Source organism: Bos indicus, chromosome 3 (assembly GCF_029378745.1).
Source record: "Bos indicus isolate NIAB-ARS_2022 breed Sahiwal x Tharparkar chromosome 3, NIAB-ARS_B.indTharparkar_mat_pri_1.0, whole genome shotgun sequence".
NCBI classification, from domain to species: domain Eukaryota; kingdom Metazoa; phylum Chordata; class Mammalia; order Artiodactyla; family Bovidae; genus Bos; species Bos indicus.
In genome coordinates, this window is record NC_091762.1 from 100,727,347 (window position 1) to 100,755,307 (window position 27,961).

A 27,961-nucleotide genomic window follows, 5' to 3' on the forward strand; every position below is an offset into this window, starting at 1 on the left:
CTCAACCTTTGCTTACAATCTTTATTGAAGTTATACAAAAAGAATCCCCAAAAAGTGAAAAAATACATTATATACAAAAACACTTTCCACTGGGAGGCAGGCTCTGCTCCCTCTCTTAACATGCAGTGCTTTCAACTGTAGCTCCGGCCTCCACTGTCCCCTCCACTGCTGCCCGGCTTTCAGCTTTATTCTCGGCCTGGAAGATAAACAGGGAGCCTGGGCATAAGTGAGCCTACTTTAAGCCATTCTTTCTTACACAACTGAGTCGGCCTCAGTCAGAGGAACAACACAGGTCCCTTAAATTCTGCTTTGCTCTCTACACTAAAAGGGATCACAAGTATACACCCATTTCCTAACTTCTCTGTAATAAGGCTGATAGAAAGAGGAGCAAGCAAAAGTGACCGAATCACGTGTCTTCTCCCACATTCATTAGAGGGGGACCTGTGGTATATATTTGACAATGAGACATCTTACATTTCATAACCAAACTGTTTCCTGTACAACCTCATTGTTTTTATGAAAGTAATCAAATAATCCAAAGAGGATCAAGTTGGGGAACATGCATTGGCTTCCCCAGGCCCTGAGAACAAGGGAAATGAGGCAAGAGTCCAAACCCTGCTTAACTGCCCACCTCCTCCTCCATGTTTTCAGCAACTTCGGTTCCAGTGGAAATAGTGTCCCCACTGCCTCCATTCACCTCTGGCTCTTGTTTGGCTTTCTTTGCATCATCTTTCCGGGGGCTCTCTTCCTCTGGTTTCCTCTATAAAGATATAATTAATTGTGAAAGCTTCACAAATGTGCTTACTGTTTTTAAAAGGACAATTATAAAACAATTTTGTAAAAAAAAAAAAAAAAAATTTTGTAACACATGCCTCTTCCCTATGGTGCAAAGATCATGAACACCAGGATTCACAGCTCTAAGGGTCTCCCGAGCCACAGCCTGTCCTCTGGAGAATAGACTGGTATGCCTAAACATACCAGTTCAGCCTCTCCAAGGATGGAGAGAGAGGATAGGGATGAGGAACAGACAACAGTGACCAACCCATAAATCTGAAGTTGAGTCAGGAAGCAAAATAAGAGTGGAGGCTTAAGTTTAAGGAGGTCTGCTGCTGAATGACTACTGTAAACCTGCCAGCTTCCTAAGATGGGATGATCTGACCAGACCTCATCAGCTTTCCTAATAGCCCTTGGGCTAAAATAGACCAGGAGAGTGTTGCTAGAAGACATATGTATTTCTTTTGGCTGCACTAGGTCCTAGCTGTGGCTCTCAGGATCTTTGATCTTTAGTTGTGGCATATGGGATCCAGTTCCCTGACCAGGGATCAAACTCGGGCCCCCAACAACGTTAAGCTTGGAGTCTCAGCCACTGAACCACCAGGGAAGTCCCAAAACAGCCATCTTATTGCACCAAGCATTAGGGATGTTTATGTGAAAGGTAATTCTCATGTATCATTTGGAGGGAGGGAAATGCAGAGTAGGGAGAATATAGAAAAGAAATGACCATATATAGATTTACCTTCTTTCTGACAAGGTGGGAAATATCAGTAACACAATTTGATGAGGAAGCACCATCTGTTGGCTTTCTACTTGCAATCTGGCAAAAAAGAAACCTTTGTTACCAATGTACTGCTGTATATGAAATATACACTGAAGCCTAATATTGACAAAAATCACCTGAATACCCACCATGGAAACTGAAGAGCTTCCTCCACTAGGAGTGAAACCTGAAGTAGAGCTCTCCACCTGTGAGAAATGACAAACCCAAGTGGGTCCCAGGATAGAACCCACCAGGTCACCTACCTACAAGCAACTGATGACTTCAAACACTAGTGGCCTCCACATGGTAGCAACATCACCCACCCTCTCTACTCAGACCCATGGTCACACAGTAAATAGCTGAGAAAGAATTCAAACCCACAGTCTGGCTCCAGAGCATACTGTCTTGAGCATTGTATTTACTATTTGAGAGGAAATCGTATAAGACTTCTCACATTCCCTCTGACATCCAAATCCCTGGAAACCAAGTCGTGAGGAAGATTCCTAGCAAATGGAACACTAGTACCATGATAAAAGGCCTTCAAAAATATCAAATGTGTGACTATCAAAACTCTACAAGGAAACCAAACGAACCAGAGTTGCTTTCAGAGCCAGTTCAGCTACATTCCCACTACGCTGGGACTCCTTTGCATCTTCTATCTTCTCTCTAATTTCAGGGAGCAGCTCCTTCAGCTCCTCAATTTCTTTCTCATATTCAGTAGGTGATCCTTCAGCCTCCTTCATCTGCTCATTTAGTACAGCTAGAAAGAAAAGGCTGAAGTGAGCAGTAAGTAATAGATAACACAAAAGGAACCTTTAAAAAAAACCTGTCGATACTGGATCCATCATAATTCTTGTGGAAACAGACGATGCATACTCACCCATTCTCTTCTCAATGACTTCAATAGATTTGCTGAACTGTGCTACTGCTTCATCATACTGAGAGTTGTACCCATAGGCCAAGCCCAGCTGGTAGTGAGTCTCTGCAAGGAGCCGATCATGGGCTTCCAAATACTGTTCCTGCAGGTTTAGGCAAGCCTGGAACTCCTCCACAGCTTGGAGGTAATTCTCTATTGAAGAGAAAAATAGCAAGCAAATGTACATTTAATATACAGAACTTCTAAAATTCCAGAAATTCTGCAGAAATGTTTTCCCATGTTATATATATTTCACTTTTCTTTGTAGTATCTCCAGGACCCTTGAACAACTTAAAAAAGCCACTGGGAGGGAGTTCCCTGGCGAGCCAGTGATTAGGACTCTGCACTCCCAATGCAAAGGGGCCATGGGTTCACCCCTATCAGGGAACTAAGATCCCGCATGCTGCACAGTTCAGCCAAAAGAAAAAAAAAACCTACCAAGAGACTTTCATTTACAGTATCATTTAAAAGACTATTCATTGTTCTAGGAACCATAACGAACCCCAAACACCTACTGTCCATTCAAAACTAACTGCCCACAATTTATGATCAACTGAGCTGGATTTTAAGGAATTAGAAGGTTCAGGCACGGGGCGGGGAAACAGTGTGTTAGAGAGTAAAACAGAAAATGTATTACCAGATTCAACACTAACTTCTCCAAGTTTAAGATGTGCCTGTGCAGCATAAAGCTGAGCCTCCTTCGTGTCTTGCCTAAAAGGAAAGATAGTTAGAAACCCTAATAACATCTGACCAAGCCTAACTGCTTTGTTTTCAACCCCCAAACTCCCAGCCTAAGGCTAAAAGCACCAAGAGTTTTACCTTTTAAAAATGATCTTTGCTAAATCCAGCATATCCCAGGCAAGTTCTAGGTTCCCAATCTCCTCCTCTTCATTTTCTTGAAGGGACTAAAGTATATCCAAATCATTGGTGTTAGGCAGAAGTACAAGACAGGCATCTTTGATTACAAATCAAAATGTGTAATTTAGTATGGCTGAGGTGAAGGAGCAGAACTGGTAGAGGATTCAAAATTCAGAATTTTCTCTCTAAACCTACACAATGGACCCCTACAAAGTCTACCCTGTATCACCTTATGTCAGTTGTTGCTCAGTCACTAAGTCATGTCCGACTCTATACGACCCCATGGACTTCAAGCCAGGTTTCTCTAGCCTACACCATCTCCCAGAGTTTGCTCAAACTCATGTCCATCGAGTTCGTGATGCTATTCAACCATCTCATCCTCTGTTGCCCCCTTCTCCTCCTGTCCTCAACCTTTCCCAGCATTTGGGTCTTTTCCGATGAGTAGGCTCTTCGTATCAGGTGGCCAAAGTACTGGAGCTTCAGCATCAGTGACAGTTAGCAATGATATGTTGGGTCCTGTCCTAATTGACAGGACTGCTAGGATCAAATGGATCTGCCTATTCTCAGCATGAATAAAGGGTCCCCAAACCCTAACCAAGAAATGACTATCTATAATAATTATGCCTACACTAGTAAACCACAGTCCTACAATAAGAAAGGAGATAATACTCGGCAAATAAGAATTCACCTTGTTTTCAAGAGCTGAATCATTTAGTGTTTCTTCAGCCTTGTCATTTTCTTTATCCTCCTCTTCTGAGCCCTCGGTTTCTGCAAGCAAAAATTCTTCAGTATTGAGAATACTAAACATAACAGACAAAGATGACAGGACAAGTCAGAGATTCCAATAAACATGTCAAATGACCTATATTCTGGGGTAGGACAGGCCAGATTCAAGCCAAATCGGGTAACATTTGAACTGGATATAAATAATAAAGTCAGTGGTTAACAGTCTAACTCGAGTCTAATCCAGACTTAGCATAATCTTAAATAATTCAGACCTTCAATGACCAACAGGCTGTGTTTCTCTTCTAAAAGTCAACCTGCACAGTTCAGATCAAAAGAAATTAACTACTGACTTTGATGCACTGGCTAGAAACTCCCATCTACTCAGAGTCAGTTGGAGGCCTCAGCCAGTATTCCTGGGTTCTTTAAGCCAACTGTCAGTTAATACTAATAAGGCCAAGAAAATACCAAAAGTTAAATTACTTCAGTCCATTTGAAGCAAGGATGCTCAAGAAGATGCTTTCCCACAATACAGCCGTGGAAAGAAGCACAGCCCTCACCATTCCTCACCAATGAGCATGCCGCACTCCAGCCAGCTCCAGCATGCACAGAATTTGAGTGAGCAGTATGTTATTTGACTTTCCAGTATCATGTTAAAGTCTGCAGCCATACCAACACCACATTTCATCATACTGACAAATACAAGTTAACTGCCTGCGAGGACAGGCTGCTGATAAACAGCTCTACACACTTGGGTTCAAACAATTCATAAAATGGGTATAATGTGCCTATTTCTGCCATCTTTCATTAAGCATTTAACACCATCAGAAGAGCTCAAATACTGTCTCCTAACTGAAAATTAGGCATTAGGGCCATGAAGTCAGGTTAAAGAACTTTTATCTGTCTACCAATATTTCTTTAGGATGGAAATAGGCAAAGAAAAGTCATATAAATTAGGACAAACTAAAGTCCTAAGAACCAGTTAAAGTTACAAGTTAATTGTAATTAACCTCTATAGCAAACACTGTTTTATCAGGTACCTCCCTTTTCTCCTGTTGACCATGTAATTTGGTGCTTCTGAAATACAAGTACTCACCACCACATACCAGTAGCTTTCAGTGCCCAAATTTCAAAGTGGTTTGTATACTTAGCTCCCTAATGTTAGGCTAGATGGGTGGTCTTATTGACTTTGAGGATGAAGCCCATCCTCCACTAGAACACATGACAGGTGAAGCAGATCGGGTGTATTTCTCACAATATTTAAAAAACCAAACACCTTATCTTCCCAATGTGCAGGAAAATTTGGCAAAATGTTGCTGTTCTATATTCTTATTTATCTGGTATCTGTTCAACTCATACCAGCATGCTAGAAAGTGGCATTTATTTTGGCATAAAATGTCTAGATATTTGGAGTTTTACATCAAATTTTTAAATTAAAATTCTTATAATGGTCTGAGAAAAACACTTGTTTCTCTTGAGGAATCTGCATTACCTTCATGGAATGGTGGAGAAGAGCTAAGTTAATGAGAAAGCCACTATTTTTCAACCTGGTAATCTGTGCCCAGGTATTAACAGAAATGCACTGAAGGCCTCAGTTAAGAGATCTGTTTATTTTCTAAGTTTCTTTGAAAATGGAATCTTGTTTGTCGTAAGTCATCCTTCAGAGAAAGGGAAACAACGTTTTAGAGACACCACTTCTCTCATCTTAGAGCATCTTCAAAACAAGGTGGCAAGAGAGCTGTGCAAAGCAGCACAATGACTCTTAAATACCTCTTCACAGGGTTTTAAGAGAAAACCTCTTCCAAGATTTCTGCAGGCTAGTGCTACCACATACATTTCTGACAAGAAGTGGGTTAAAGGAAGGGATTAAAGTTGACTTCCTCAGTGTGAGGTATTCTGGGAAGAACACATTCACATCAGACCTAGGGTCATATTCTGGTCCTATGATTTACTGTTTGATCCCAAACAAGTCACGTAACCTCTAACCCTCCATTTCCTCATCACTATAACTGGAGTGATACTACCTACTACACAGTACTGTATTTTGGAATCAAAAGTAAAGTTTAATGTATGTGAGAAACTCTAAAGATTAAGACATGAGAGGTTTTTTTTAAAACTGAGTTCAGTTCTGTGCTTTTTCCATACACTCTCCTCAAGCCCAATGAGCAGCCCAGTGGTGCTACCATTTAGCCAATTCACTTCTGGTTACCATGCTTGTGCTGGCTGGAGTACAAGGACTTGCACACAGGTAGAAGGAAGTTAACCAGAATTAGCTACAGATATTGATAATGGGTCTTTGAACATCTCAAACGTAAGAAAACTCAAAGCAGTCAATTACATAATATGTGTGTGTGTGTATATATATGTAAGTATTAACGATTAATTGGACTATACCTGTGGTTATTAATACCGTTAGATCAATCTTACAGACACAGCAGAATCCTCAAATGATAGTACAACTCAAGTCAGACGTGCCAATTATGTAGTTGCTAATTAGAGGCTTATACATCTTGATGAAATGGAATCATAATTAGACCAATGATACAATACAAAGCATTCACACTTCATAACATTCTAAGTAACAAAAAAGTCAGTTTAGCAGCCAAAGCAAGCATGAAATGAGGAGGGAAAGCTGCAAGAGTACTTCACAGTTTTCAATTATCTTTTGGAGGGGGCTAATTTAACTAATGTGAATAAGCCTCTAAACACTTCCTGAAGACTGAAAGTAAAGATTACCAGAATTCTTTCACTCTGGTGATAAAACATTCAAGGGTAAACTGCCTTCACTTAAATGGCATGCCTGCTTAAGTGCATCAATTCAGTGGATTCTACTGCTTTAATCCTGCTTCCTAAAGCAGAAAAAAAGGAACCATGTGAACAGTAAATTTAAAAATCCAGAGGCATGCAAGTGAACATCCATTCAGCATTCTCTGCCAGCCTAGCGCACTATTTCCCTACCTTCTCCACCCCACCACCCACCTTTGTTGGCTAGTGAGTGCAACAAGTTACTGATAGCTAGCCAAATCTCAGAAAGGCCTATTTTGCAATTAGTAAAAGCGTTAGTCTATAAGCCAACTAAAGAAGACTTGCTTTTAACTTGCTCAACTTATCACCACCTTCTTAAACCACTCCCATTTTCATTTAGCCCTTTCCTAATCCAAAGGCAGACGGAAAATTCTGAATGGAAGGCTGACTTTTACCCATGATTAGTGAGTCAAATCCAGAATGTACTCCACCCACTGTAGCTCTTGTATGTCCCGGTTACCTTCACCCTCTTTCATCTGTTCTTCTTTGTCTTGTGCTTCTTCATTAGCAGCTATCTTAACTTTGTCTTCAGGGGATTGCTCAGTAGCCCCCTGGGCCACCTCAGTCTCCACCCCATCTCCGGCTGCCTCAGACTCTTCTACAGACAGCTTAGTCTCCTGGCTAGGAACCAACTCTGCCCTGACCTTCTCTAGTGCTGAGCCATCTTTTGTTCCTATCAGTCCTTCTGCATTAGTCTGTGGTTTAGTGGAGGCGTGATCCCCTGCAGCTGACAGTCCATTGACTGCACCATCCTGAGGGAGAACAGTGTCCTGCCCTCCAGGCTTCTCAGAGACTTCTGATCCGGCTTCTGCAGCTGAGGCATCTGCAGCCTGTGTTGTCACCTCCGGTGACTCTTCGGCAGAAGGCAATTCTTGTCCTACCAACTGCTCAAGAATAGCCTTTCCTGGTTCACTTTCAGAGGCAGCTACCTGCTCCTTTGGCTCATCCCCACCCATATCCACTGGCTTGACTGCTTCTATCTCCACTGGAGTGCCCTGCTTTTCTAGAGTCACAACAGGTTGTTCTTTTGAAGCTTCTTTTGGTTTCTCCTCTATGCTCACAATTACTTCTCCCTGACCCCCTTTTTCTCTGCACTCTTCTTGGACGTCAGTTTCAGAAACTGATTTTCCTTCCTCAGCACCCGGTATTTCCTGATCTGGCTTCTTAGAAGTGACTTCAGCTTCACTCAATCCTTCTGGTGCCGCTGCTCCTTTTCCTTCTTCAGTGGTTTCAGTTAACTGATCTGGAGCTGATTTAACTTTCTCCTGTAGTTCCTCTGCAGGCTCACCGATATCCATATCTTCTCTTCCACCCTTCTCCATTTCAGTTTCCTGTTCTTTATCCATTTCAGGCTTTACCAGAGACTTGTCTTCTGTTTTTTGGGCTTCTTTTTCTCCCATGGCGTCATAAACCTGTTCTCTCAACTCTTCCCTTGCTTCCTCTACATGGTTAAAGAACATGAAGCATAAACATGTCTTCGAATTTAATGATAAAGGCATAAATGGAAACTAAAAATACATTCCCTTTAAACCCTCAAACAGCCTGGCTTATGTTTTAGCAGATGGCCTACAAATCACCTGCCCCTTTGAGAAAAGCAAAGGAAAAATCCCAACTAGCAGAGCAATTTACTGCAAAAGAAACCCAAGCTCCTTAAATTAGGTATTATTTTACTTGAGCATTCAAATTATCAGTTAGCTAAGAGATGCCAAGCTTTACATTCTCCTCTCAACACTATATATGTATATATATATAAAATAGATCTGATATGTAAAACTCTAGCAGCAAAACCCAGATTAGAAATTAACATTTAATTTTCTTAGAACCAAAAAATGTAAAAGGGCCCCAAAAGCCCAGCCATTAAAATAACTGAGCTGCAAAGACTTTTAAAAATTTACATCAGAAAAATATTTTAGGTTATTTTAATACTTAGAATATCAATTTAAATAACCAGATTTATTTAGGAAATTAAGTTATCCCCTTAAAAAAGTCTATCATCAGTTTCACTGAGACCTCCCCCGCAGTCTCCACCAGATGCAGGTGTAGCCCCAAGAGAGACTATTCAAAATAAGGAGAGCCCTATTTCCATCGCTTGTATATAAGAAATATATGTCGCATCTCTTGAATGTCACATGCAACTCCACATACCATCTATGTTATCATTATTTTCTACCAGAGATTCTTCTTCTGTTTTTTCTCCTTCCTCCTCTTCCACATGCACACCTTCCAGGGCATTTCCCAACACACCATTCTCCATTCTAGCAGAACAAAAGGAGAAAGTACTAAAGGTATGATGGCTAGAACCTAAGTCTTTTTAAGAAAGAAACTTAGCCCTGTATTATAAAAGCAACAGAAGAGTAAGTAAGTACAGGGAATATAAACTATAAGCACTCATGAAAGAAAAGCAATGGTCAAAATGAATATAAACTATGGTTTTAAGAGCACTGAAGAAAATGAACATACCCTTTATCCAGCCATCTTAAAAAGCACTGATAACCCTTATCAAAAGGGCCATGTTTCCCAAACTTCTCATCCACCTATATGTCTCTAGATGGCCAAAAACATTCTGGCAAGATTTTCATGACAAATCCTTAGACTGCTCTACAAAATTAGAAAGCTTAGCAAAAGTGAGAGAGTAAATAGATTACAGATTATTTGCTACTCTGTGTACCCTCAATGTATTTTATTCTGCTTAATAAATTCTGGTGGAATATCATAACAACTTTCCAACTCCTTATCCAGAGATGATTCTTCTGTTTTTTATCTTAAGATATTTTCACATGCCAAGTGTTTCCAAATTGTCCTTCCGTCCATCCTTGTTATGGATATTGTTCTGGGCTAGCTGAGAGTGTTTTTAAAGGTTCCCTCTCTAAACTAGACTTGGTAAGTTAATGACTATTCACTAATGGAAAGATCTCTGCTTCTAATAACTGCAAAAGTCAAAACTTAAGTATAACTTTACTCTTTTAAGTGCCTTTCAAAATTCCCATCAAGGGAATTCCCTGGAGGTTCAGTGGTTAAAACTCCACACTTTCCACTGCTAAGGGTGAAGGTTCAATCTCTGGTCAGGGAACTAAGATCCCACACACTGTGCAGCACAAGCAAAAAAAGAAAAAGAGAAGCAAAAACAACCCATCAATTTTTCATCCTCCTTTCTAAACCCCCTGAGTAAAACCAGTCTCACTCAGTTCCTGTGAAATCTTAAGGCCAATAAATAATCTTAACAAAGAAACTTAAAAGTTTTTAAATAAATCATTATGATACAAACATCTTACTTTAAACTTAGCTTGAAAGACATACCTTGCCAACTCCAAAAGCGATTTCCCATAAAAAAAGAAGGCTTCTCCACATTCATTAGCTGTCTCTCCATACTTCTTACCTCTAAAAAGAGAATAAACAGCTAGGATCTGAATTAAACTTCTATTTTTTCTAGTTCTTTAGCCATAAAATGACGTTTCTTCTGTAACACATCCTTCTAGGAAACCAATACTCTCCCCTCCTCTTGAACTCAAGGTTCAAGGGACTTTAAGAAACAATGAATAAGTTAATGTTGCCAGTTCTTCATCTATATAGTATATATCATAATTATGTATTTAGATATATAATATACATTATATAATTAGAATATATATTCTAAAAAGACATCTATTTCCTACAATTAAAATATATAATCTAAGATGCAAGCTATTAATAGGTATTTCTCCTGATAAAAGATAGGGGTCAATATAAGCCAGAATATTGTTAGGAGTTAGATGGCCTTTGGCTGGGACTAAAGCATGAATCAAGTCCATGTACAGGCATCATGATAAAGAGTTAATGTTCTTGCCTAGATTCAAATCCTGCCTCTAACTTTAAACTTTAGTAGTTAACTTAATCTCACAATGCCTTAGTTTTCGCATTTATAAAAATGGAAATGTTAAGAACCGCTTAGGTCTACTGCAAGAACTAATTAAGTTAATGTATATAAAATCATTCAAAATAATGCTTAGAAATAGATAGCAATATATATACCAAGTTTAGCTATTAATACCTATAAACATGGAAGAAGCAGAGGAAAAATCACAAGTATGATAAATGGGAAGGAGGAAGTACTTTATGTGGAGTAAAGAGACTAGCTTTTATGGGGTAAAGGATCTGCAGAAATCATGCTAGGTAAAGTCAACTAATAGTCTAAGAGTCTAGTAAGAGTAACCAGAGCAACTAAGCATAAAAGCTATAATGATGAAGGTCATGTTTAAGGGAAGTCTGTTATATTAGAAGAATGCATCTCAAATTCTACTCAAATACCCTTAATGACAGGACAGTGAGAAAACTAAACTTTTCAGGAATCTGGAAGGAAAAAGCTAAGAAGTGTGTTTCTATGTGCTCAATATTAAAAACTTAGATTTTAACATTTTACAATGTAAGATTTTTATATAAAAACACCTAATTACTTAGCATCAGATGAAACCTGGGTCCTACTCTCAGCACAACACTGAATACCAGAACCTCAGCTCCTCAGGCCCAGATGACGACAGAGAGGCCAGAGGCCAATAAATCAACAACAATCAACAGGCATCCAGGAATAAGATTCTGTTCTAGAGGGAGTAAGGGTTAGGAAAAAAATACACTAATATAACCCTGACTGACTGAATAAAAGGAATGAAGAAGCCAAAGACTTAATCAGTGAGCCTCAAACCTGAAACCCAGCTTTATTATAAGCATCTCTTTCATAAGCAACATTTCTTCAATTCCACTAAATATAATGTCATCAACTAATGAGCATGCATGACTGACTTCAACTGCTATTGGTAATGGTATTTTTGAGAAAACAAGTCACAGGCTGAAAGGCTACCACTTAAAAGACACTTTCTCTCAGTGTATAAAGTACATTAAAGTCTTTGGCTAAACTAAATCACTCCTGAAGCACTAAGACTAACCCATTCCCCCAAGATACAGATACACATGGCCACCTGGTGGTCAACTATCAATATTCAAGAAATTGTACAGATAACAAAGGTGCTAAGAATCTATGAAAAATGCTGTGCTAATAACAGCATTAGCGAGAGGGTGACTAACCATGCCTTGCTTGGGATTACGGACTTCCCCCTGGATATAGAACTTCAAGCATTAGAGTAAACACAGCCCTACTATACAGGTGTATTCAGTACCCTGGGATATATACTTAAGGGAAAAGAATAAAAAAAAAGTATATATGCATATAACTGAGTCACTCTGATATATAGCAGAAATTAATATAACATTGTAAATCAACTCCACTTCAAATAAAAAGTTAAAAAACAACAACAACAACAAAAAAACACTTCCACTGTTAAAATTGGAACAAGTCCCAGAACTGGGACAAATTAGTTAGTGATCAACAGAAAACAAATTTCATTAACTCAGGAAAATCAAAGGCTAAAACCGCTCAGTTATACGTGAGTTTTATAGTTATAGGAATAAACTCATACATGAAAATAAATCTTTTTAAACTCTTGCTTTTCATTCTTTTTCCCATTAAACAACTTTTTATGACTCAAGTTTATTAGGAATGTAATACAGTACTTACAAAAGACTAGCTGCTTCCTGGAAGGCATTGACAGCTGCAGGAATATCACCCATTACCAGATGTTTCTGTCCTAATCCCAAGAGTTTCTTAGCTTCACTATCCACATCCAGACTGCAAGAAAAAGATTTCTTTTCAGGTGTCATATACTTTTAAAATCAACATTTTTTGAATACCTGCTACATTTAAACTGTAGTATTTTATTTCCTTAGACCTCTCAACTGCTCTGGCAAGGCTGAGCTAACCCACGATCTATCACTACAAAAGCTCACTACAAAGTCTGCGTAATCAGTTTGTCTGTTGGTCATCCTTTCAAATCCAGAATTCCATGAAAATTTTAATTATTTTTAATTTATTTATTTTTCATTGAAGGATAATTGCTTTACAGAATCTTGCTGTTTTTCTGTCAAACCTCATCATGAATCAGGTATACATATATCCCCTCCCTTTTGAACCTCCCTCCCATCTCCCTTCCCATCCCACCCCTCTAGGTTGATACAGAGCCTGTTTGAGTTTCCTTAGCCATACAGCAAATTCCCGTTGGCTATCTATTTTACACATGGTAATGTAAGTTTCCATGTTACTCTTTCCATACATCTCACCCTCTCCTCCCCTGTCCCCATGTCCACAAAGAAAAATCTGATTCTTAATTCAAATGGCCACACAAGTGCTTTTGCTAAAGACAATCATCTTACTTTAGTAGGCAGAAGTGCATTCATACTTCACATTTTGTCACAGATTATAAAATCATTTAGTGAAGGACTGAAAATAAATTTATTAGGACTCCATACTTTTAATTTACAAATACTTTAACACTTATTCACTCTCACTCGTTACCTATTAAAGATGATAAAACAAACTGTCCTCAAGTTACACAGCTCTTATGTCTATGTTCTAGATATAAATCAAATCACACCACTGTAAATAATCATACCTCTCCACTTTATCTGCAGAAGTAGAAGGAGCAGGGGCATCTTCTTCAATTCTGTAAAGAAAAATTAAGGGGGGAAAAAGTAAAAATGAAAGGCTATTTTAAGACTAGAAATTTAAAAACATAAAGTCATAAAAAGAGCTATTTATTAAATGTCCAATATATTCAGATCTTACATAACATTTATTTACATTATCAAATTTAACACTTATTCATTCAAGTAACTGTTGAATGCTTATTTGCTACCTGATACTATTGATATAATGAACAAGACAGTTACATCCTAGATTTGAGTTTACTGCTCACTAAAAATAAGTTTGTTTTTTAAAAAAAGGAAAAAGCAAAGTTTCCCAGAACATTCATTTTCGGGGGGAAAAGTACTAATAAATATCTTTAAAATATTTCATAGTTGTGTTTACTGAAAAAGTCTAGAAATGACCAACTCAGCAGCCCCTAGAACCTAGACTGTGCTCCTGAAAATTCATTTCCCACTAAAAGGAACCAAGAATCCTCTGAGAAATAACTGATCTAAAACAGTGTTGGAGAAGTACATAGGTGAATCTGGGGCAATATCATGACAGAAGGCAACAAAACTCTATCTAGCATTATTTAGGATCATATCTACTAATGGTCATGCTAAAAGGAAAGGTGGGGAATCCAGGGTAAAGCAAGAAGAGTTCTTTGTACTTTTTCAACTTCTCTATAAATTTGATGTCTCGTATTTACAATAATATTACAAAAGCACACTTAGGAGCCAACCTCAATAAAATCTCACTGGCCAAAAGAAGGGACAATGTGAACATCAACAAAGATAATAAGGACTTCCCCAGTGGCCCAGTGGGTAAGACTCCAAGCTCCCAAAAAGGGGCCTGGGTTCGATCCCTGGTCAGGGAACTAGATCCTGAATGTCCCAACTAAGAGTTCACAAGCCACAACTGAAAGATCCCTCACACCGCAATGATGATCTAAGAGCCCACGTGGTGCAACTAAGACCCAAAGCAGCCAAATAAATAAATATAAAACACACATGCAGATAATAACTGAATAACCAAAAAGGACCTACTGTGTAGTACAGGGAAATATGCTCAGTATTTTATAATAACCTAAGTGGGAAAAAAACTCGAAAAAGAGTAGATACATGTATATGTATAACTGAATCACTTTGCTGTACACCTGAAACTAACACACTGTTAATCAACTATACTGCAATATAAAATTTTAAACATTTTAAAAAAGATTATAGCTGCAATTGACTGGAAAACTCCAAATATGTTTAAATCCGTGAGTTCTCAATAATATAAACAAAAAAAAAAAACCTCATTAGTCATCTTCGGAAAATGATTGAAAATTGATAAATAAAGGGAACGAAGAATTTACCCTTTTTTTACCATACAGTTAAACCTTAGGTAGGTTTCAAGAAAAGAGTTGACTTAAGTTATTACTTAGGAATGCTATACACTGACACCATTCACTTGGTATGAACTTAAATCCTTGCCTTTGTTACCTAGTCTATCATCAGTTTTCACCTATATCCCAAAGGAAATATTCAGTTAAGGATATATATCATCTTTAACTGTGCCTCCAAAGCACACCAGTTTAAACCAAGGACCGTTACATCTCAAATGAGAGCAGAGAATGCTGTTAGCTGTGATGAAATGGAGAAAAAGAACAGTGGGAACACAGAAAACTTTACTACTAAACACCTCAGAAGCCATACATGAGAACTGAAGTACATGCAGCAAGAAAGCTAGGAGCATGGGAGAACACAGGAAGTTGTGTTTTTAACTCCTCCAAAGGTTAAAATATACACACAAACAGAACTGAGTCAATTAATTTTTCATACTTGGACTTTCTTATTTAGCATACCAAATTTATATACACAATATGGACAAAACAAATGAACAACTAAAAAATAGCTTACTCAATAAATATATTAACTCAAAAATCAAATTCAATAGACATTTTATTAGTATCTACTGTATGCTAGATGTGACTTCCCTGGTGGCTAAGACGGTAAAGCATCTGCCTGCAATGCGGGAGACCCGGGTTCGATTCCTGGGTTGGGAAGATCCCCTGGAGAAGGAAATGGCAATCCACTCCAGCACTCTTGCCTGGAAAATCCCATGGACGGAGGATCCTGATAGGCTACAGTCCATGGGGTTGCAAAGAGTCGGACACGACTGAGCAACTTCACTTTCACTTTCACTGTATGCTAAGCATCAGAATCAACCTCCAGCAAAAGTTAAAGCAGAGGACACAGGTAAATTCCCTGGCTGTCCAGCGGTTAGGATTCGCCCCATCACTGCCAATGGCCCAAGTGAGAGAACTAAAATCCCACAAGCCACAGGCGCCAATGCCAACCTGCGTCCCCCCCACCGAAAAAAAAGCAGAGAGGACAATTTGGAAAAAGCAGAAGAGATTAAATGACAAGCAGGGGCTAACTATATTGGAATCTGAGTCTTAGAAAATGCTTTAGAGAGGAAAAGTTGTCAATTACTTTCAGCAGGATCCAGTATCTTTCTTAGAAACTCCTAAACATTATATTGGTTAACGAGTTTGATGAAAAGTCCTGGAGAGGGGAGGTGGGCAGGGAAATGGGGTTGAAAATAAGCAGACTTCATACTGACAGGAAAAAAGCACAATTTAAAAGCTAATGTGTTCAGCTGCACAGTAAGCAGCAAATGATCTGACCAGAACCCTGGAATGGCCCAGGATCCTTATCTACAAATACTTCCTGTCACAGCTTGCTGTTGTTCAGTTGTCGTGTCAGACTCTTTTGTGACCTCATGGACTGTAGCCTGCCAGGTGCCTCTGTCCATGGAATTTCCCAGGCAAGAATACTGGAGAGGGTTGCCATTTCCTTCTCCAGGGGATCTTCAAGATCCAGGAATTGAATCTGCATTGACAGGGGAATTCTTTACCATGAGCCACCAGGGGAAGCCTCTGTCATAGCTAGTTACCTTCAAATAGCTTCCTTCACTAATGGATTATTCTAATTCTAGCACAGAGTTTCTCAAATTACCTGTGACTAAAGGACCGGACTTTCAATTTCAATATGCAGGAGATGGGTTTTTTAATATAAAACAGAAATGTCAGAGTAATGTCAAATTTCTTCATTTCCAAATGTTTTCTCTCAGTTTTTATGCTTACATCTTTGGCAGGGGGGAGGCAGGGACCGGGCTGCACAGCATAGCTTGTAGGACTTTAGTTCCTAGAGCAGGGACCATGGCAGTGAAAGTGTGGAGTCCTAACCACTAAACCGCCAGGGAATTTCCTGAACTTTACCTTTGTAACTGTCCTTCACCCTACTTTCCATGTCCCCACTTCCTAGGAACAAGACTAGAAACAGATCATTTAGTTTTGATGCCAACCTAAGTCTTTAAATTTTTATCAAGCTGAGGCACTGAATGCATAATATCATCAAATTTACTTCTTATATATCCTGTGGTACAAAAGTTTGAAGTGGATAAAATTAGAAAAAAATGGGTATCAGTTCAGTTGCTCAGTCATGTCCGACTCTCTGCCACCCCATGAACCGCAGCACACCAGGCCTCCCTGTCCATCACCAACTCCCAGAGTTTACCCAAACCCACGTCCATTGAGTCAGTGATGCCATCCAACCATCTCATCCTGTCGTCCCCTTCTCCTCCTGCCCTCAATCCCTCCCAGCATCAGGGTCTTTTCAAATGAGTCAGCACTTCACATCAGGTGGCCAAAATATTGGAATTTCACCTTCAACATCAGTCCTTCCAATGAACACCCAGGACTGATCTTCTTTAGGATGGACTGGTTGGATCTCCTTGCAGTCCAAGGGACTCTCAAGAGTCTTCTCTAACACCACACTTCAAAAGCTTCAATTCTTCGGCGCTCAGCTTTCTTCATAGTCCAACTCTCACATCCATACATGATCACTGGAAAAACCATAGCCTTGACTAGACGGACCTTTGTTGGCAAAGTGATGTCTCTGCTTTTTAATATGCTATCTAGGTTGGTCATAACTTTCCTTCCTGTCTTTTAATTTCATGGCTACAATCACCATCTGCAGTGATTCTGGAGCCCAGAAAAATAAAGTCAGCCACTGTTTCCCCATCTGTTTCCCATGAAGTGATGGGACCGGATGCCATGATTTTAGTTTTCTGAATGTTGAGCTTTAAGCCAACTTTTTCACTCTCCTCTTTCACTTTAATCAAGAGGCTCTTTAGTTCTTCTTCACTTTCTGCCATAAGGGTGGTGTCTTCTGCCTATCTGAGGTTACTGACATTTCTCCCCGCAATCTTGATTCCAGCTTGCGCTTTCTCCAGCCCAGTGGTTCTCCTGATGTACTCTAAATATAAGTTAAATAAGCAGGGTGACAATATACAGCCTTGATGTACTCCTTTTCCTATTTGGAACCAGTCTGTTGTTCCATGTCCAGTTCTAACTGTTGCTTCCTGACCTGCATACAGGTTTCTCAAGAGGCAGGTCAGCAATGATAAACTTACTTCTATTCTTACTTAGTAGCCTAGACAAAAAGGGCATGAACCAATCAAGGCCATATTAGTACAGTCAGAAGAAAAGGCATAATTAAAGCAGAGATTCTTCAAACTTCAGTCTACATGAATTAAACAGATTGTTGAGTCCCAACCCTAGAGTTCTGGTTCAGTGGATCTACTATGACGTCCAGGAATTTGCATTTCTAACAACCTTCTAGGTGATGCTACTGCTGGTTTGGGGACCACAATGTAACAAACACCAGGTTAGGAAAAAAAATTACACACTAATGTTCATGTCTTATCTGAGCCACAGACATGTTTATCCACAATTATTTTTTCAATGTTAATTATGGTAGCCACTACATTTAAAACTATGAAGATAGCACACAAAAAATCTGGATTTCTGCTTCTCTTAAAAAATTGTTATGTAAACTGTAAAACCAAAAATTACTAAAGAAAACCATGGGAGAATTACTATGTAATTCATCTGGAGAAGGCCTTTTTAAATTCAGAAATTATAGAAGATTGATAAATTCTACTCCATCTAATTCATTTCACAAAAGGTTATCTTACCAAATATATAGAGTATTATAATCAAAAGGAAAAAAAGTCCAGCAGGAAAAGATTAAAGGATATAAACATATCCACAGAAAATGAAACACAAAGAGCTCAAACATCTGAATACGTGCTCACACTCTTCAGAGAAACACAAAACTACAGTGAGAAAACATTTTTTTACCCATCAAATATTCAAAGACAAGAACGTAAGAAAAACAACTGTTTCCATATATTGCTAAAAGTGAAGTCGCTCAGACGTTTCCCACTTTTTGCAACCCCATGGACCATAGCCTACCAGGCTCCTCCATCCATGGGATTTTCCAGGCAAGAGTACTAGAGTGGGTTGCCTTCTCCAGGGGGCAAACCCTTCCTGACCCAGGGATCAAACCCGGGTATCCAGCATTGCAGGCAGACACTTGACTGTCTGAGCCACCAGGGAATCAAAAGGAGAGACGTGAGGGTATCCACAAGGGTCATGCTCCAGGTCAGGCTTCAACTCACAACCTCAGCAAGGCTCTGCATGTAGTGCTGTATAAGTACTGCACGCTAACAAACTGCTAACAGAAGTTTAAATATATATATTGCTAATAGAAGTTTAAATTTACAAAACTTCTATGCAGGTCTATTTGGCAGTATCTATCAAAAATAACAAGTGAACACTCTTTGATCTAGCAGTTCCACCTGTAGAATTTATCCTATAGATGAGTCCATGGTTTACAAGGTTATTCACTAAAGCATTATTTGTAATAATTAAATTCTGGATAGAATTCAAGTATCCACCAATAGGAAACCTGTTATAAGACAGCCACAGAATAGAATAAAATGCAGCCATTTAAAAAAAAAAAGGAAAACTATGCCCTCATGAGGAAATTACATCCTGAGGAGGAATCATCTCCAAGATACATTGCTAATAAAGTGGTCAGAAATGTATCAAGTGTGCTACCATTTGTACAATAATGTAGAATAACTACATACAATCTGCTCTTATATGATTAGATATCATTGCTGTTATTGTTGTTTAGTCGCTAAGTCGGGTCCAACTCTTTGCAACCCCATGAACTGTAGCCTGCTAGGCTTCTCCGTCCATGTATTTCCCAGGCAAGAACACTGGCATGGGTTGCCATTTCCATTTCCAGGGGATCTTCCCCACCCAGGGATTGAACCTGCATCTCCTATATCGGCAGGCGGATTCTTTATCACTGGGCCACCAGGGAAGCCCAAAAGATATCACTGAGGGATACATAATAAATTATGAACACTGGTGGACTGTAAGGAGAAAACGCTAGTAAGGGTTAATTAACATTTCACTGTATACTCCCTCTTCTGTACTTTGAACCAGGAATGTATGCCCTATTCAAAGAAATAACATTTTAAATATCAAAAATATCTGCCACTGTGGCATACATTCTCCCCAGTCAACTGAAGTTGAACAGTGACCTAACACTGTAAGGGAGAATTCACCTGAATCCCCACCACCACATCACTTTTTCCTATCTGGCCCTCTAAGCTTTACATTTCTAAGCCCTTCTACAAAACACCAAATTGCTAAATATTGGTGACTGTTTAGAAACTGGGAAACGTGGGAAGGTGAATCTGGAATTTTTATTTCTGGGATTGGGAAACTGAGCACTATCCGAGCAAAATAAGGTACAAGAATAGGATTCATTAGTGAGAACTGTGGGTACCTATTAAGAGTTGGTTGGTTTGGTTTTTTAAAAAAATATGTATGTATTTATTTGGCTGCACTGAGTCTTAGTTACAGCATGAGGGATCTTTAGTTGCAGCAGGCAAACTCTTAATTGCAGCATGTGGAATCTAGTTCCCTGACCAGAGATAGAACCCAGGCCTCCTGCACTGGGAGAGTGGAGTCTTACCCACTGGACCACCAGGGAAGTCCCTCAGAGTTGGTTTTGAGGTGCTTATAAAACACCTAAATGAGTAACATTCAATAGGCCAATTCAGAGCAAACATCTGTCATAGAGCCGTACCAATTACATTATCATTTAATCCTCTCACAAAAAACACAAAATGCCTTGTGGTATGTGTCAATACCCTACTTTCCAGAGTAACTTACCCAATTAGACAAATGATTTTCTAATCTATGCGTAACACCAATCATAACTCATGCTATATTCTGCCTACTGACTTTCTGTATTCTCCATCCGGATTAAGATCTGAGAAACCATGACTATCTTATCCTAAACTGTATTCTAAAACCAAGCACAAAGCCTGGCATCTAATCAATATTTATTAAAGTAAGTGACCAATTCTGAATCACTAAGGGTAGGATTAAGGACAAGTGACTTTGCCACTTATCATGTGAAGTACCTAACTTTTCTCAACTATTAACACTACCCATCTCACAAGATTTGTTTTGAAAATTAAATGAGAATGTTCACGAAGTGCTTAGTTCACGAAGTGCTTAGTTCAATGCTTGGCACATTAAGAATCAAAAGATGCTAGCACTCATTAACAATGAAAGAACTAAAAGATAGGAAGAATCAGAGGCAGCATCAAAGGAAAATAAAATTAAAGAGGGAGTATCTGGTATCAGGAAGCAACAGTTAGAACTAGACATGGAACAACAGACTGGTTACAAATAGGAAAGGGAGTACGTCAAGGCTGTATATTGTCACCCTGCTTATTTAACTTCTATGCAGAGTACATCATGAGAAACGCTGGACTGGAAGAAACACAAGCTGGAATCAAGATTGCCGGGAGAAATATCAATAACCTCAGAATATGCAGATGACACCACCCTTATGGCAGAAAGTGAAGAGGAACTAAAAAGCCTCTTGATGAAAGTGAAAGTGGACAGTGAAAAAGTTGGCTTAAAGCTCAACATTCAGAAAACAAAGATCATGGCATCCAGTCCCACCACTTCATGGGAAATAGATGGGGAAACAGTGGAAACAGTCTCAGACTTTTATTTTTTGGGGCTCCAAAATCACTGCAGATGGTGACTGCAGCCATGAAATTAAAAGACACTTACTCCTTGGAAGGAAAGTTATGTCCAACCTAGATAGCATATTCAAAAGCAGAGACATTACTTTGCCAACAAAGGTCCGTCTAGTCAAGGCTATGTTTTTTCCAGTGGTCATGTATAGATGTGAGAGTTGGATTGTGAAGAGAACTGAGAAAATTGATGCTTTTGAACTGTGGTGTTGGAGAAGACTCTTGAGAGTCCCTTGGACTGCAAGGAGATCCAACCAGTCCATTCTGAAGATCAGCCCTGGGATTTCTTTGGAAGGAATGATGCTAAAGCTGAAACTCCAGTACTTTGGCCACCTCAAGGGAAGAGTTGACTCATTGGAAAAGACTCTGATGCTGGGAGGGATTGGGGGCAGGAGGAGAAGGGGACAACAGAGGATGAGATGGCTGGATGGCATCACCGACTCGATGGACGTCAGTCTGAGTGAACGCCGGGAGTTGGTGATGGACAAGGAGGCCTGGTGTGCTGCGGTTCATGGGGTCGCAAAGAGTCGGACACATCTGAGGGACTGAACTGAATTGAACTGAATCTGGTATCAGAGGCAGCAAAAAGGTACCAAAAAGAACTAATTAGGAAGCTAAGAATGATAAGGACTACTTCAGCAATTGGACAATGATTATCTTTAGCAATGCTGTTTAAATGACATGAAGGAAAGCAGCTCAATTGAGACAGGATGGACAAATGTGTATATTCTCAGAACACAGTTGTCCAGTTAGATTGTGATCTGATGACTAGAAACTAGTATCTTATTCATCTTTGTATCTCTGAAACCCAACATATTAAAATATATATTGAATATATCTGTTAAATGCATAAGCAAATAGAAGGGGAAAAAATGGGAGACTAGAAATGCAGACTCTTACCTAAAGAAGCCTGGCTATGCAAGGGAAGAAGCAAAGAAAGCAACTGAACAGATATATCACAGAGAAAATGTTTTTACAAGCATCCACCTTGGGACGTTTGAATGCAGAGGAGATGGTGCTCTATCGAAGGAATACAAGCACCAAAAGACCAAACAGGCAGCTGCTAGACGTGGTGGGAAAAAATCTCCAACTGTCTGATCGTCAAGATTTTTTTCCTTAATGTAAACTCTCACTGTGAAAAAGGGCTTTCTTCTCGAGAACTTTTAAGTTCCACAAGAGGTGGTTTCAACCCTCTAGCTGTCTATTCTGTGTCTGCTCCAGAAAAGCAGCTGAATACACATGTAAGAAAACAACAGCACTGACTGCACTCTTTAAATTCTTGGCCCCAAATCTGAAACAAGGACAAAACTGGCAATCCTACTACATTCCCTAAAATATGTCTTCCAAATCTCCAAAGTAACTATTTCTCTCCTCAAATCTCCTACACCGTATTCCATTCTCCCTTACTTCTAAGCAGGTCTTGCTTCACACCTCATTGAGCAAATAGACACCACTAGATAGGAAGTCTCCCTCAACCACCAAAACCATCAACCTACCCATATCTGTATCCACACTCTCTCCTATTCATGAATGGAAACTTCAGATAGCTGGCTCCTGGTCATTCATCTCCTTGTGGCCATTCCAGATTGCCCAATCTAAAATAACCACCCAGTTAACCTCACATCTCTTTAAACTAGGGGAAGGTAAAGTTATTATTTGCATAGCACTTTATCACTGATATTCTCTAATCTACATATTTATGGTCTCTATCCCAGGAGTCTCCATTTAAGAGCAGAGATCTTTTCTGTCTCATTATATAAAACAAATGCTCGATAAATACAGGGAATCCTTGGTGGCTCCGATGGTAAAGAATTTGCCTGCAGTGCAGGAGACCTAGGTTCGATCTCTGAGTCAGGAAGATCCCCTGGAGAAGGGAATGGTTACCCACTCCAGTATTCTTGCCTGGAGAATTCCACAGACAGGAGCCTAGCAGGCTGCAGTCCATGGGGTCACAAAGAATCCGACATGACTGAGGGACTAAGGCTTTCACTATGCCTATATAAGTAGGAGAAAAAAAACTGCTTCACAAAATTTTCCTAAAAGGAAATTTCCTGAAAGAATCTTCCCCATTACTGCCACTATTTTACAAATGGGAAAACTGAGATCCACCATGGTAGCCAGAAATAGAATCCAGTTTTCTTGACTCCTAGTCATCATAGACATCATCTAGTTTTTTTTTTTTTTTTGGCTGCACCACTTGGCATACAAGATCTTAGTTCCCTGACGAGGGATCAAATCTGTGTCCCCTGCAGTATTAACCACTGGACCACCAGGGAAGTCCCTCCATAAGAAGTTTTAAGATACCCTTACAAATAAATACATGTTCAGCACCCACCTACAACATAACAGATAAAGTGTAATATTCAAAAGCAGAGCCCCTACACAGCAAAAAGAATCACTAAATAATATGTAATGTGGATGATTCACATAAAGTTGAGTGTAAGAGGTCATATAATAACATACTGTAGATATAACATTCAAAAACAGACAAAACTCATCTGTAATGTCAGAAGAACTACCCTTGTTGGGAGTAGGGCTTGAGGGATCCTAGTTCCCCAAGAAGGGACTGGACCCAGGCCACTGCAGTGAAACCACTGAATCCTAACCACTGGACCACCAGGGAATTTCCATGGGGCTTTTAATATTTATTTTTATTTTTTTGTGAACTCTTGGTTGAGGCATGTAGAGATCTAGTTCCCTGAACAAGGATCGAATCCACACCCCTTGCACTGGAAACACAGAGTCTTAGCCACTGGACGACCAGGAAGTCCCATGGAACCTTCAACTTATGCTTTCTCCTAGATTTACAGTTTCAGGCCTTATATCTAGGACTTTTATCCATTTTCAGCTCATTTTTGTATATAAGGGTCTAACTTCATTCTTCTGCATGTGTACATCCCATTTTCCCAACACCATTTGTTGAAAAGAAATGTCGTGTCCTGAGTGATCTTGGCACCCTTAACAAAAATCATTTGACCATATGCAAGGATTTATTTCTGGACTATTACATTCCATTGCTCCATCATACCAGTACCACCCTGTTTTGATAATTATAGCTTTGCAATGTTTTGAAATCAGGAAGTGAAATCTACACTTCATTCTTTTTCAGAACTGTTTTAGGAGGGAATCCCTGGTGGCTCGGAGGTTAAAGCGTCTGCCTGCAATGCAGGAGACCCAGGTTCGATCCCTGAGCTGGGACGATACCCTGGAGAAGGAAATGGCAACCCACTCCAGTATTCTTGCCTGGAGAATCCCATGGACGGAAGAGCCTGGTAGGCTACAGTCCATGGGGTCGCAAAGAGTCGGACATGACTAAGCTACTTCACTTTCACTTTCCTTGGTGGCCCAATGGATCCACATTCGCACTGCTAAGGGCCCAGGCCGAGGCAAAGCTAAAAACAACAACAAAAAATGTTTTGGCTATTTGGGATCCCTTGAGGTTTCTTATGAGTTTTACGATGCATTTTCCTACTTCTACAAAAAGTGCCACTGGTGTTCTGTTGAATCTATAGATCTCTTTGGGTAGTATGAACATCTTCACAGTATCAAGCATTCCAGTGCATGAACACAGGACATTTTTTTGTGTGTGGAATCTTAAGGGTGAACCTCAGGGCTCTTTTTTAAACAATTTTTTTTTTTTTTTTCCGGACGGGCCGCACAGCTTGCCCTCTGCAGTGTAAGCACTGAGTCCACCAATGGACCACCAGGGAATTCTCTGAACCCCAGCTTTTAAAGTGGTACGTGAAGAATTCTTTTGCACACACAGATTATCAAAGTTAATGGATGTGATGATGAGTAAACTTGTCCTAAGAGTACAAGTCATATTCATCTTGTTCAGAAATAATTTCTATATTTCATTTATTTCTCTGATCTGTTCTTGTCCTTCACCTCAAAACCACCCTGAGATTATCAAATATCAGATTTCATTTAAAACAATCTTCTAAGGAGGCTTCCCTGGTGGTCCAGTGGTTAAGACTGAGAGCTTTCAATACAAGGGGCTCAGGTTCAAGGTCCTGGTCAGGAAACTAAGATCCCACATGCCATGCCACAAAAAATTAATGAGTAAATAAAACAATCTTGTAAGAACAGTATTTTTTTTTTGCAGGTCCAAGAAGACTCTTTTCTCATTTACACATTTGAGCTAATATACTAGCCTAACACCTCCAGTCCACCAAAAATTAGGTACATGGGTACACTGGCTAAATCTTTCACAAAAGTATATTCTAATTACTGTGACATTAATTCATCTCATGGTAAAGCCTACTTACTGAGCTTATGGGAAAAAACCCAAACAAACTTTCTGGCCAACCCAATACAAGAAGTTATTGATCTCACTTTAAACAGCTGAATACTAAGCACCAAAATAAGCCTCACACCAACACAGATGAACCTTACACTTATGGAAACAGAACCAGAACTTTAAGGATTGAGCTAAACCACTCATTTTTACTTTGGCATCTCTCATCTAAAGGTACAATTATGTAGCTCAGAAATTATAAGACAGCTAAACTAAAATTCAGTGCACCACATAAGACTTCCTAAGTTTTCTCATTCCTCCTTACCACTACATTACAAACTGTTATATATTGTAACATAAAAACATTAAAAATTAGAACTATTTAGAAAGCTAGTGAGGACAAGGACTGATTTAACATTTAGACATTGATAAATTTTTACCAATGTTGTTTAAATGGCATGAGGGAACAGAAGCCAAATTGAAGCTTTTTAGAGATGACAACTGTGGCCCCTCATTCACCACTTAAGCAATGAAAGTGGTATCAAAGTCAACTCTGAATTAAGGTTTATTTCTCATTCCATTTTTTCCTCTCTACTGGTTTGAAAGTTATACGTGTTTTTTATTCTTTCAATGGTTATACTGGAATTATAATGTGCATTTTTTTTTTTATAATGTGCATTCTTAACAGAGTCTAAACTCACGTTAATTTTCTTCACCCTCCCCCTTGAACGCCTTACCCCTAAATTGTTTCAAGAATTTAACTGAGGAATGCTGCCTTTATTGCTCTCTCCAACTAGCTAATTAAATTTTCATGCAATTTCCTCTCAAGTAAGCTTTGGGGATGAAGGAAGGATGAGAAATGAGGGAATAAAAACGTGAAATACTAGGGCTCTGCCACTTAATAATTTAAATTATGTTTCTTCGAATAAACGTCCCGTTTCCCTTCACTGTTCAAAAAATACCTGAGTGGCACTGTGCCGTTTTTACAGCAATCATGTCTTCCATTCTACTGCACTTCACGCACAATACTGCCCATTCTCCTAGCAACCAAACGCTGCTAGAAGTCAGACCTCAACGCAGCGCCAAAGATGCTTCACGACCCGATCAAGTCCTCTACAAGCAATCGAGTCCCCTGCCAACAATGCCAAAATCTAAAAGAACCACGATGCTCTCCACCACAAAAAGAAATGGGCCTAGCTGAACGTAGGTGGGTACCAGGTGAGCAAGGAGACCGCGGGGAACAAGCTTCCCGGTGTCCCACCGCGGAAGTCTGAGGCGGACCGCGAGCCTCACAGGCCCAGACAATGGAGTTTTCCCGCCTCCTCGGGGCCCCGCCCCCTGCTCCAGAGCCCGCGGAGGGAAGCGAACGCACTAGCGCACACCCCGCCCCCTAGAGGTCCCGCCCACCCCGAGCCGCCAGTCCGGCCTCCTTCCTCGTGCAGGTTTTTTTTTTTTGGCGCCAAATCTCTGTTGGTTATTTTCCCGAGGTGTTTGAGAATACTACCGGAGGCGCACACCAGTTGTGTGGGCATAGCAGGGGCATGAAGGCACACCGGCGCGCCTGGGCCCCGCCTCCCCACCGATAGCCCCGGGCCAGGGGAGGAAAGAGAGGGGCAGGCAATGGAGACAGCCGCCGCTGCCCCCGGCAAGATGGCGGCCGCGAAAAGCGGGGCAGGGGGCGCCAGCCGACCGGCGTTACTGATATTGAGGGAGACTCTCTACAAGAGGTGAACTTCTCCAGTGTCCGGGCCTTCCAGAATAGCGACCGTTGTTCATTGGAAGGCACGTCCTCCAGCCCTCCGGTCTGCCCCTCCCAGGGAGCCTCCGTCCACCACCCCCTCCCTGCGGACTGGCCAGTGCCTCAAGCTCTCCACGGTCCGGCTTACTTGTCGGCAGAAACCAGCTCCGCGGTGATGGCGGCAGTGGCTGTGGACTCTGCGGCCATCGTTCCCCTGAGGTGTTGGGCCAGCGGACGGGACACAGCCTGTGAGAAAAAACAGACGGAATTCGGGACGCCAGAGACTTATTCAGGGACAGAAAATGGCAGATTGGAGACCCCGCGCGGCTGGGTCCTCTTATATAGCAGGGCCCTTCGCCCCGCCTATCCACTTCCGGATCCTCCCCCTCGAGTTTAAAGGGCCAGGACCCAGCCCCAAACCAACCCAAGGATATCCCCCGCCCGCACCGCCTGGTTCTACCGGGTACCTTTCCTCCCTAGTCTGCCTTCCTCGAAGAAAGCAACTTTTTGCTACTCTAGCAAGTCGCGTAAGAATTTTGGCACTACAGCTTCTGACTGGTCGTTGGTCAGCGGCTTCCAGAAAAGTAGCTAGTGCTGCTCTACGTTTGGAGCGAGTAACCTGGAGTCTCTTTCTAGGCCCGATACTTAGGAGGGTAACTGAGACTTTCTATCTGTCCTCTGAGTCGTAA

At 40.3% G+C, this 27,961-nt stretch overlaps 1 protein-coding gene across 4 annotated transcripts; it reads right to left on the bottom strand.

Moving 5' to 3' along the window:
• Positions 1-7: 7 nt before the first annotated feature.
• On the bottom strand, positions 8-27,961 carry NASP (nuclear autoantigenic sperm protein). 4 transcript variants are annotated; one of them, XM_070786622.1, is made up of 16 exons: positions 27,740-27,961; positions 27,421-27,518; positions 13,316-13,366; positions 12,385-12,495; positions 10,137-10,217; positions 8,985-9,094; positions 7,300-8,280; positions 4,000-4,079; positions 3,273-3,358; positions 3,091-3,164; positions 2,418-2,606; positions 2,131-2,297; positions 1,687-1,743; positions 1,517-1,594; positions 632-760; positions 8-196 (listed from the first exon to the last, which is right to left on the bottom strand). In XM_070786622.1, the coding sequence occupies exons 2-16, from the start codon at positions 27,477-27,479 to the stop codon at positions 116-118; spliced, it is 2,334 nt and encodes a 777-aa protein (XP_070642723.1). In that variant the 5' UTR covers positions 27,480-27,518; positions 27,740-27,961; the 3' UTR covers positions 8-115. The 4 variants fall into 4 exon arrangements, with proteins under 4 accessions (XP_070642723.1, XP_019813133.1, XP_019813132.1 ...); XM_019957574.2 differs by lacking the exon at positions 27,740-27,961 and having other exon boundaries at positions 698-760; positions 27,421-27,595; XM_019957573.2 differs by lacking the exon at positions 27,740-27,961 and having other exon boundaries at positions 27,421-27,593.

Excerpts from the sequence above, each read along its gene's own strand:
- NASP (XM_070786622.1), bottom strand. The coding sequence starts at position 27,479 with ATGGCCGCAGAGTCCACAGCCACTGCCGCCATCACCGCGGAGCTGGTT. Across the intron at positions 2,298-2,417 it reads AGTCATTGAGAAGAGAATGG|CTGTACTAAATGAGCAGATG; the intron begins GTGAGTATGCAT and ends TTTTCTTTCTAG. Across the intron at positions 761-1,516 it reads CCCACCTTGTCAGAAAGAAG|AGGAAACCAGAGGAAGAGAG; the intron begins GTAAATCTATAT and ends ATATCTTTATAG.